We start from the raw sequence: 12234 nt of genomic DNA, 5'->3' as shown, positions 1-12234 counted from the left end.
AACACTGTCTTGGCTTTGGAACAGAAGGAAAAGGAAACTTTCATGCCTACATGAGGTAACTTGAAAATTGCGTCGAATCTGTTAAATTCTATCTTACCAGACTAAGGTGCATCAGATATTTTGATGCTAGTGTTAAAATATCTTGATGAATAGTATTTAATTTTGTGCTTTTAATTGGAGCAGGTTGTTGTCTATTATTATTATTATTATTACATACTCCTAGTCCCTTGGTATAAGTAACATTTCCAAAGATCTGATTTTCTTTCTTCTTTCTTCCAGATCAGCCTTTAGAATCCCGTAGACTCTGCAACAAGCCAATTCAGAGCTTGTCCAACATGGACAGCATTTTCAGTGAAGCCCTTCTGAAGATGCGGAAGCAGCATCCTGGGTGCCTTTCTCAGGAGACGTGTGTCCGTGCAGTCCAGGCTGCCGTCCAGTATCCCTATGAAGTGGGCATCAAGAAGGAGGAGGAGTTGTTCATGTACCTTCAGAAATCAGGGCAGGCTAGAGCCCTGCAATATGTTTTCTTTGCGGAGAGGAATGCCAGTAAGTGGTCAACCCCCTCGGGAGCATCCTGGAAAACAGCAACGGCACAGCCCATCTCCTCGGTTGGCGTTGTCGGTAAGAACGTGGTGGGGTTAAAGTCATTCTCCAAATCTGCACATAGGAAGTGCTGCCATTTGCTTAGGCTCTATACTAAGCATGTTATTTGTGTGGCTAACTTGGTTTTCACCCCAGCCCGTGAGTTATCTTCATTTTACATGTGAGGCCTAGAGACACCAACCTCCTCAAGAGTGAGCTAAACACAAGCGGTGTGAGGGTCTGGCGCTAGGTCTGTCTGACTCTAGACTCTGGGTATTTTTTTCTTACTCATTGCCTCCTCTTCCCTGCATGAATCTCTCACTCGGATTTCCCAGCAATGATTATTGTTTGTACCACATTTCCAAGTATGGTCTGTCACTCTTGTAGCTAAGTGTTTGGAATGAAGGCTCTTTGCCTTTTCTGGTCCCTGGATTCATTCACTTCTCATTTGACATCACTATCCTCAAATCTCTCTGCACCCTGAAACAGTGAACTCCCTACTTTTTCCCTCTGGAATTTTTCCAAACAAAACCTCTTCTTTCCTCAGAAGCTAGTCCTCTGATTGGCTTCTTTGGGCTACTTTCCTAAGCTTCCCTTGTTCTTAGTCTTGACCCAGGAATGGTCTTTGGTGGATTTTAAACTCCCCTGAAATGGTAAGCAAAATGTTATATGTGTCAGCTTATATATGGTCTTCTGGGGGAGGAGGTCCATAGTTTACTGAAAGTGTCAACTTTCTTAACCCTCACCCAGCTGTCCAGCACCAACCCAGTTTGGAGGGAAAGACCCCACTCTACATCTTCTCAGTCTTCTGTTATCAGTCACACTGTGCTCTTTCTGGCATTGACTCTGTTCACTTGTGATTTTTAAAATTTTATTTTATTTAAATTCAACTAATTAACATATAGTGTAGTATTAGTTTCAAAGGTAGAGTTCAGGGATTCATCAGTTGCATATAACACCCAGTGCTCATTCCATCATGTGCCCTCCTTAATGCCCATCCCCCAGTTACCCCATCTCCCCACTCACTTGTGATTTTTAAAGGAGGTGGACAGAGAGTGTGACAGAGAACTCTCTTTCTTTTTTGTGCTTTTTTTCAGCAACGCCAATATTTGTTTCTAGTTGCTGTGCACTTACTCTGTTTCTTCTCTATGTTCCTTCAAGCCAAGAATAATTAATGCAATATAACAGCAAAGATGAAATTTATCAGTATTGTGTTCATCAACCATTGTTTGAGAGTTTCCCTATTTCCTTGTTGTGAGCCTTTTAAAAAAGATTTCAGATTCATGTCTGGCATGAAGTGTCTAAAAGTTTGTAGTTTTGTTTTTTTAAGTGTACCCCGTATTGTTCATAAAAATATTTGAAGAAGCATTTAAAATCCATGGCAGATAACTTGGATACAAATAAAGTGAGAGAGTTTGGTCATTTCCCCCTTTGTCACGTCTATCCCCATACTGCTGCGCACGTGATCATTGTGACGCAGCCTCCCGCGGCTCCCTGTGCCCTCTGGAACGTTCCTACAGCCTGATCTGCTTCCTGCCTGAGACCCGGCTTACTCTGGGCACCCGCTCCTCCTGCAGGCCTCTTAGGAGAATACTGCTGCTTCTCTCACTGTCCACGGCCCCGGTGCCACTTCCCAGTTCCCTTCTCAGACCATTGTCTCTTTCAGGACACTCCTCTGTGGTTCTGCCATCTGGTCTGATCGCTCTCTCCCTCCTCATTACTGTCATTACCCCTCCCACCCCCATTTGCCGAAAATTGTGGCTGGCTCACAGTTATCCACTTTCCCCCAAATCCTGCTGCCACCCTGATTGTCTTCATCCTACCCCTACTTACACCTTTTCCGTAGGTCTTGCCTTTACCTTGAATATTTCTCCACATCTGACCTTTCCCCGACAACCTTGTATCTTCCTACATCTCTTCCTTGGTTATTCCGTCTACATCCATTACTTGATCGGCTCCCCTTATCTTTACTTTCTTCTCTTTCCAAATATCGCTTCCAAGGTCATCCCTTCAGCCACTGTCTTGTCAGGGTCCTCAAACTCTGTGACTCATTGCCCTTTCACTCTGCCCCCTGGCAAAACCCCAGGTGTGCACCTCCATGAGCCCATTTCCAGGCTTCTCAGAACGTGTCAGCACCACTGCAAGTTCATGTCCGCCCCCCTTGCCTGGGCTCTCAGAGCCATCCGAAAGGGAGAAGACGCAGTTGACCAAAACTACAGAACCAATAGTGAAAGCATCCTTTATTCTTTCTTTACTTCTGTCAATAGAAGAGGTTCTTGACCAGAATTAATTCCATGGCAGTTAAAGGCAATGAGTTGTTAGGGAAGCAAGACCCCTTACCCCTCTATGTGTTTAATGAGGAAAACTTAGGAAACTAAATTCAATATAAATATAATATGCACCTTTGGAAACATAATTACCAACAGTGAAAAGCTTGGGGTTTTTTTGGAGATCTTTGAGACCACAAGTTTGTGAGAAGAGAAATTGGGAGCTAAGAACTGTTTATTTTTTTACGATTTATTTATTTGTTTGGGTGAGAGAGAAGAGGGGAGAGAGGGGGGGGGGGGGGGGGGGGGGGGGCAAAGAGAGAGGGAGAGAATCTCAAGCAGACTCCCCACTGAGTGCAGAGTCCTATGCGGGGCTCGATCCCAGAACCCTGAGATCCTGACCTGAGCCAATACCAAGAGTCAGCCGCTCAACTGACTTGAGCCACCCAGCTAAGCTAAGAACTTTTTGAAATAAATATATATTGTGTTTTCATGTATGTTTTTGTTTCAGTGATTATATGAAATGTGTCCGTTTATAGGGCTAAAGAGAATCTAAAATTATGGCTAGGACACTTGCAAAAAGCCTTAGTCTGGTCTACTTTATGATTTGGATTCTAAGTTGATTTGTAGCCCTACAGGTCATTCAGCAGATCTGCTCCGCGAGGTGAGCGCTGAAGAGCTGCGCTCGACTTTCCCAGGTGCCTTTCCTTCACGGCTCTGTGGTCGGTTCTGAGATCTCACCTACCTTACGCGACACTTTACAAAGTACTTTCACGTTGCATCTTGTTAGTCCTCATTGTCTCTGTGAGATTATAATTTCTATACTGTTAGAAATTTTATGTGAAGCTTGGGACCAAAAGCTGGGAGGCCAGCGTTTTTGAACCCCATGCTCTACCTCCTACTTACCCAGGCTAAAGTTTCGGATACAAGTTGCTATAGCAGAGCGTGCTATCCAGCCCTCTTGCTACTGGGTGAAATGCAGATGTTTATTAATTTTGGAAAATGAAATGTTTTTAAATAATTTAATGTGTTTATTAAATTACATAAGTTAATACAATTTGAAAATTAAATATATTCCAGAGAAATAAGGATTTCTGATGACTGATAACATTCTGTATTCAAAACCAATTCCCAAAAGACAAAACAAAACAAAACAATCCCCAAAGCTAATCAATGAGAAGTATAAAAGAGTAATATGTAAATATTAAAAATAAGTATGTGGCTTCATCCACAATGGGTTGATTAGGTAACATAACTTGCTGCTGTAACAGATAACAATCTCAGTTGTTTAACACAATAAAGATTTATTTCCTGCTTGCTCCATAAGGTTCATTCTAGGACACGGTTTTTTCTAATTAAATGACTCTGCCATTCTCCTGAACAAGGGTCAGGAAACTTTTTTTTAAAGGGCCAGATAATAAATATTTTAGGCTTTCTGGGCCATATGATCTCTTTTGCAGCTACTCGACTCTGCACACAAAAACAGCCACAGATAATATGGAAACAAATTAATGTGGTTGTATTCTAATAAAACTTTATTTATGCGACTGAAATTTGAATTTGACATAATTTGCATGTGTCACAAAATATTGTTCTTTTGGGTTTTTTTCAACTATTTGAAATGCAAAACCATTCTTAGCTCACAGGCAGTACAAAAATAGGCATTAGGATGTCTTTGGCACACAGACACTAGTTTGCTCAAGGGTCCCCTCCAAGGCCTCACAGTTGTTCTCTGCATCCTCTACATCCTGGTAGTAATGAAGGTCTTGTGGGAGATTCTGGAGGCCAGTCGTGATCCCACACCACCCTCCTTTCCCATTTCATTGACCAGAATTAGTCACAGGCCCTATCAGGATACGGAGGGTCCAGAATAGTCTTCTGTGCACCCAGAATAAAAATGAAATGGTATGGGGAAGGAACAGTGACATCTTTTTTTTTTTTTTTTAAGATTTTATTTATTTATTTGACAGAGAGAGAGAGAGCTAGAGAGGGAACACAAGCAGGGGGAGTGGGAGAGGGAGAAGCAGGCTTCCGGCTGAGCAGGGAGCCCGATGCGGGGCTCGATCCCAGGACCCTGGAATCATGACCTGAGCCGAAGGCAGGCGCTTAATGACTGAGCCACCCAGGCGCCCGGAACAGTGACATCTTTGTCATCAAATAATTTGTCTACATTTTCTGTTCTTCTTGCCTTTGCTTAAAGTAATACTTTCCTTTTCCCTTCCCCAGTCTGGTTGGTTCAACTTCCCCAATTTCACCTATTTCAATATGATCTTTCTTCAAATATTTCTACAAATAACTTTATCTTGAAGCTTTTCTTGATTCATCCAACCAAAAATAATCTCTTTCCTTTGACTCATCAAAGAAATTTGAACTTCTCATATCACTTTCTTTACCTTATAGAATGGATATTTGTGAACTTTTCTTCTTCCTGCCTCTAGATTAAAAGCTCACTGAAGGTTGATACTACTCATATTCTTTATAACAACTTTATTGAGATGAAACTCATAGACAATAAAATTCACAGTTCAGTGTAAATAGGGTAACTTCTATGGAAAACAGTATGGCAGTTCCTCACAAAATTAAAAATAGAATTACTGTATGATCCAGCAATTCCACTTCCGGGTATACACCCAAAAGAATTGAAAGCAGGGACTCAAACAGATATTTGTACACTCATGTTCATAGCAGGATCATTCATAATAGCCTAGAAGTGGAAGCAACTCAAGTGTCCACTGACAGATGAATAGATAAACAAAATGTGGAATATACATACAATGGGATATTATTCAGCCTTAAAAAGATAAGAAATTCTGCTACCACATGAATAAACCTTAAGGATATTCTGCTAAGTGAAATAAGCTAGTCACAAAAGAACAAGTGCTATATGATTCCACTTATATGAGGTACCCAGAGAAGTCAAATCATAGAGATAGAAGGTAGAATGATGATTACAGTGGGTTGGGGAGGGAGGACAGGGATGGGTTATTTTTTAATGGGTATGGAATTTCAGCTTTGCAAGATGAAAGGAATTATAGAGATGGATGGTGGTACTGGTTGCACAATAATGTCAATATACAAATGCCAATAACTGCACACTTAAAAGATGGTTATGATGGTAAGTTTTATGTTATGTGTATTTTATCACAATTCAAAAGAAATTTAAGTGCATTGTAACAATGTCCCCCCCCAAAAAATACACTTCAATAGTTTTTAGGTATTTCAAAGTTGTGCAACCATTGCCACAATCAATTTTATTCTTTTTATTTAAAAATTTTTTTAAAAGATTTTATTTATTTATATAAGAGAGAAAGAGAGCATGAGCAGGGGGAGGGGCAGAGGGAGAAGGAGAAGCAGGCTCCCTCCTGAGCACGGAGACTGACACGGGGCTCGATCCTAGGACCCTGAGATCATGACCTGAGCCAAAGTCATATGCTTAACTAACTGAGCCACCCAGGCACCCAACCACAATCAATTTTAGGACATTTTCATCACCCTAAAAAGAAGCCCTGTACCCATTAGCAGTCATTCCTCGTTACCCTTCCCCCAGCCCCTGGCAACCACTAATCTACTTTCTGCCTGCATGGATTTGCCTATTCTGGACATTTCATATAAATAGAATCATACAATATGTGGCCTTTTGTGTCCAGCTTCTTTAACTTAGCATAATGTTTTTAAGGTTCATCCATGTTATAGGACTTCATTCTTTATTCATATCAGTACTTCATTCCTTTTAATAGCTGAATGATATTCCACTGTAGGGATACATTTTGTTTATCCATTCATCAGTTGATGGACATTCAGCTTCTTTCTACTTTTTGGCTATTTTGAATATTGCTGCTGTGAACATTTATGTAAAAGTTTTGTGTGGACATATGTCTGCAATTCTCTTGGGGATATATATACACAAACCTACCTGCTTACCTACTTACCTAGGAGTGGAATTGCTGGGTCATATGATAATTCCATGTTTAGCATTTTGAAGAACTTCCAAATATTTTACAATCTTCAGCAATGTGTCAGGTTTTTAATTTCACTACCTCCTCACCTCTACATCTCTCTTTTTAATGATATCTCTCCTAGTGGGTGTGAAGTTGTAGCTCATGGTGGTTTTAATTTGCATTTCCTTCATGATTAATGATGCATCTTCACATATGCTCATTAGCTATTTGTATATTTTCTTTGGAGAAATGTTTAAATTAAATTGTATTTTTATTGTGAGTTGTGAGAGTTCTTTATATATTTTGATACAAGTCCCTTATTAGATATATGATTCCGTGGGTTCTTTTTACTTTCTTTATGGTGTCCTTTGAAGCACAAAAATTTTTTAATTTTGATGGTGTCTAATTTATCTATTTTTTTCTTTTGTTGCTTATGTTTTTGGTGTCATAAGAAACCATTGCCTTGAGGGTATTATGCTAAGTGAAATAAGTCAATCAGAGAAAGACAATTATGATCTCACTGACATGTAGAATTTAAGAAACAAGGCAGAAGATTATAAGGGAAGAGAGGAAAAAAATGAAACAAGACAAAACGAGAGAGGGAGATAAACCATAAGAGACTCTTAATCACAGGAAACAAACTGAGGGTTGCTGGAGGGGTGGAGGGTGGGAGGGATGGCGTAACTGGGTGATGGACATTGGGGAGGGTATGTGTGGTAATGAGCACTGGGTATTATATAAGACTGATGAATCACAGGCCTGTACCCCTGAAACAAATAATACATTATATGCTAATTAATTGAATTTAAATTTTAGAAAAGAGTTAAATTTAAAAAAAAAAAGAAACCATTGCCTTATCCAAGATCATGGAGATTTACTCATAAGAGTTTTATTGTTTTAGATCTTCCTTCAGTCTGTGATCCATTTTGAATTAATTTTTGTATATGGTGTGAAGTAGGAGTCCAGCATCATTCTTTTGCCTGTGGATATCCAGTTGCCCCAGCATCATTTGTTGAAAAGACTGTTCTTTCCATATTGAATTGTCTTGGCACCCTTGTCAAAAATCAATTGGCCATAAGTTATGAGATTATTGATCTATAGGTCTACCCTTATACCACACTGTCTTGAATACTGTAGCTTTGTCATGAGTTTTTAAATTGGGAAGAGTGAATCCTCCAACTTTGTTCTTTTTTAATATCGTTTTGGTTATTCTTGATTCCTTGATTTATGTATGAATTTTAGGATCAGCTTAATTTAATTTGTTAATTTCTGCAAAAAGCCAGTTGAACTTTTGGTAGGGATTGCATTGGAGATGCAGATCAGTTTGTGTAGTATTGCCATACTAACAATATTAAGTCTTCTGATCTATGAACATGGGATGTCTTTCTGTTTATCAGGTCTTCTTTATTTCAGCAATGTTTTGTGGTTTTTAGTGTGTAAGTCTTACAATTCTTTCTTAAATTTATTCTGAAGTATTTTATTCTTTTTAATGCTATTATAAGTAGAATTGTTTTCTTCATATTCTGATTGTTCATTGCTTGTATATAGAAATACAATTGATTTTTGTATATAGATCTTATATTATACAACCACTGCTGAACTTGTTTATTAATTCTAACAGTGTGTGTGTGTCCATGTCTGTGAATATTACTCAATGTCACATCCTCTGGAGCACTTAACACAGTGCCTAATCTTAACTAATATTCAATCCATTTGTATTCCTTGAATTGATCTCTTTAACTGTCCTATTGCCACAGAAGCCTCCCATTTACTGAGTAATGTTTCAGTTCCCAATATCATTGAATCATTCTTTTTCTTCTTCACTCTTATCTGCAGGCTTGGGAACAATGGGCCGGGGCATTGTCATTTCTCTTGCGAAGGCCAAGATCCCCGTGATTGCTATGGACTCGGACAAGAAGCAGCTAGAGACTGCCGATAAGATAATAACCTCCCTCCTGGAAAAAGAAGCATCCAAAATGCAGCATAACAGCCACCCTTGGTTAGGACCCAAACCCAGGTTAACTGCATCTATGAAGGAGCTTGGTGGTGTGGATTTAGTCATTGAAGCAGTATTTGAGGAAATTAACCTGAAGAAGCAGGTCTTTGCTGAACTGTCAGCTGTGTGCAAGCCAGAAGCTTTTCTGTGCACCAATACTTCAGCCTTGGACATTGATGAGATTGCTTCTTCCACTCATCGCCCTCACTTGGTCATTGGCACTCACTTCTTCTCACCAGCTCATGTGATGAAGTTGTTAGAGATTATTCCCAGCCAGTACTCTTCCCCCACTACCATTGCCACAGTTATGAATTTAGCAAAAAAGATTAAAAAAATTGGAGTAGTTGTAGGTAACTGTTTTGGATTTGTTGGCAATCGAATGTTGAAACCTTATTACAATCAGACGTATTTCTTGTTAGAAGAAGGCAGTAAGCCAGAGGAGATTGATCAGGTGCTGGAAGAGTTTGGTTTCAAAATGGGACCTTTTAGAGTGTCAGATCTTGCTGGATTGGATGTGGGTTGGAAATCTCGACAAGGGCAAGGTCTTACTGGACCTATGTTGCCTTTAGGAACTCCTGCCCGAAAGCGAGGCAATGGGAGATACTGCCCAATTCCTGATATGCTCTGTGAATCAGGACGATTTGGCCAGAAGACAGGTAAGGGTTGGTACCAATATGATAAGCCATTGGGTAGGATTCACAAACCTGACCCCTGGCTTTCTGAATTTCTGTCACAGTACAGAGAAACGTATCACATTGAGGCACGTATCATTAGCCAGGATGAGATCCTTGAGCGCTGCTTATATTCACTCATCAACGAAGCATTCCGTATCTTGGGAGAAAGGATGGCTGGTACTCCAGAGCACATCGATGTTGTCTATTTACACGGGTATGGATGGCCAAGGCACAGGGGTGGGCCCATGTTCTACGCCTCCACAGTTGGGTTGCCCACAGTGCTAGAGAAGTTGCAAAAATATTACAGGCAGAATCCTGATATTCCACAACTAGAGCCTTGTGACTACCTGAAAAAATTGGCTTCCCTGGGCAATCCTCCTCTGAAAGAATGGCAAAGCTTAGCAGGACCCCCTAACGGTAGATTATGATTCAGCCTTCCAGGTTATGCCTCATGGAATTTCATTGATATTAAATCCAAAGATCCAAAATAAGATTGCTCTGAAATACAAAGCAGAAGAAATAAGTGGTTGGCTAAACCTTCTCTTTGGGTCTTCTGTCTGATTATTCTAATGGGTCAAATCTTTAGGAATGTGCTTCCTATGCCTCTGAGTCTGTCTTTATCAGATAAATCATTTTGATCCCAGTGAATAAACTTGTATTAATACCGTAATAGCTAAGGAGAGAGACTCAGGATTAAGTTGAGGTTTCCAAGTGCTTTGATCATTGGAGATGTATGTCAACAATTAATCACTGATAAATGCCACTAAGCCACAAATTCATTCTGACCCCTTTTCACCTCACACACACGGCCCTGATAGGAAATCTTATGGGTCCTCTACTCAACAAACATTCACTGTGCACCTCCTGAGCATTTTGCCCAGCACTTGGCAAACCCAGAGTCTAGAGGGGCATTAATTCAGCGGGGAAAGCTGTGATGAAGCTTAGGCCATAGTCTCAGAGGTGCAGTGGAGATAGTTGGCAGGGCCGAGTCAGCAGGGAGGGTCTCTGTGAGTACAGAACATCACCCACGGGGAGGCGGAAGGAGTAACCAGAAAGAAAGGCAGGGTGTCAAAGGTATAACAGTGCTAATGTTATAGGCAGAACCCAGGTGGGAAGTAGTGAGGGCGTCAAGTGCTTCAGACTAGAATGGGGAACTCAGAGTAGCTTGGCAGCTCATACTTGGCGTATGACTTCTGTCCACAGAGCGGTTACATATGCACAGTCTTGCTTGCTGCTCGCAAGGGGCTCAGTAATGTTTGTTGATAACTTCCTGGGGACCAGGTGATGTCTATCATTCTTTTCTATGCATGGAGAAGTAACAGAAAGTAGCAATTGTTGACTTCATGTAGGAAGGGATCTTATCTTAGAAAACATGTCTAACCTCCTCTGATTCTATGATAGAGTCATGATGCCAGTCTCTCTGTCATGATGAGCCTCTGTGATGCTGGGTATGGAAATTGTTGAATCTTGGAAAGTCTGAAATTACTGCAAAACAGATTCTGTATAGTTTTGTTATAAGAGTTCTTCTCTTTTTACTTTTTTGTGGGGTTAAAAGTTGAGGGGCTGGTCAACACGAAAACTGGTCCACGAGTGTTTATAGCAGTATTGTTCATAATAGCCCCAAATTGGAAACAACCTAAAGCTCCATCAACAGATGAATGGATAAACAAAGTGTGGAATAGTCATAGGGTAGAATATTTGGCCATAGAACGAAATAAAGTAAGCATAGATACATGCTATGACATGACGAGCCTTCAAAATACTATGCTAAATCAAAGACGCCAATCACAAAAGGCCATATGTTGTATGGACATTTATGTGAAATAAAATAGGCAAATCTATAAAGACAGAAAGCAGATCAGAGGATGCCTAAGGCTGGAATCATTAGGAGCTAGGGAATGAGGAGGGACCTAATGAGGACAGGTTTCTTTTTGGGTTGATGAAAATGTTCTGAAATTATTGTGGTGATGGTTACATAACTCCGTGAATCTACTAAAAACCATTGAGTTGTGTAATTTTAAATGGGTGAATTGTATGGTATGTGAATTATAACTCAGAATTGTCAATAAATAAGCAAATAAACAGATGGGCTCAACTTGTCCTCCAGTGTGATGTAAATGAACTATTTTCACCTGTGAATCCAAGCAAAATTAGCAAAAGTTCTGATAGAGGAAACTTGAATGAATATAGTATAAGTTTTCCATTATCAAAAACAAAAACAAACAAAAACTCTAGAGAGTGCCTTGAATTGTAGTTTAATTTAGAATCATTTTTAAATTGTGTATTGCTGGATTTTATATAAATTGGTCCTTTAAATTAAAGAAAATTAAAAAAAATTTGAGAAGTGGTAACTTTGTCTGCAAATTGACTTATCTTCAAATGAATGTTGAAGGACTGACCTGTGCATGTGCCTGCGCGCACACACACAAACACACACACACCTACACACCTACACACCTTTTCTTCTTTAGACCCTGAGTGGATTTTATTTTGAGTTCTTAAAATTCATTTTCACCCTACACTACCCTCTAGGTTGGACCTTTGAAACTAGAGTGTCTATAAGATTTGTGAGTCAAAAGTCCCAGAAATCTGATGCTGATGTTTGTGTATATGTATATGAATATATTGCTTAGAAGAGGTACCACGTCTTACGTCATATTTTCAAAAGTGTCTGTGACCCAATAAAGGTTTTAAGGACTAATATTCTCTATATAATATGGGAAGAAGAAATAGGAGTTCATTTATTCTTATTTTATATCAAAGAGGCAAAACTAATT

The 12234-nt window shown here is 39.8% G+C and overlaps 1 protein-coding gene across 1 annotated transcript in view; it reads left to right on the top strand.

Annotated features, from left to right (window-relative positions):
• The window catches only part of EHHADH (enoyl-CoA hydratase and 3-hydroxyacyl CoA dehydrogenase), a 47797-nt gene extending 36011 nt beyond the window's left edge, over window positions 1-11786 (top strand). Inside the window, exons 6-7 of the mRNA XM_034999749.1 lie at window positions 280-621; window positions 8624-11786. Coding sequence (XP_034855640.1) covers window positions 280-621; window positions 8624-9885 — 1604 coding nt within the window. The 3' untranslated portion in view covers window positions 9886-11786. The remainder of the gene's footprint in view (window positions 1-279; window positions 622-8623) is intronic.
• The last annotated feature ends 448 nt before the right edge of the window (window positions 11787-12234 follow it).

The sequence above is a fragment of the Mirounga leonina genome, unplaced genomic scaffold (genome assembly GCF_011800145.1).
Source record: "Mirounga leonina isolate KUSES-001 unplaced genomic scaffold, KU_Mleo_1.0 Mir_115, whole genome shotgun sequence".
Taxonomy (NCBI): domain Eukaryota; kingdom Metazoa; phylum Chordata; class Mammalia; order Carnivora; family Phocidae; genus Mirounga; species Mirounga leonina.
This window is presented reverse-complemented; position numbering and strand designations above follow the sequence as displayed.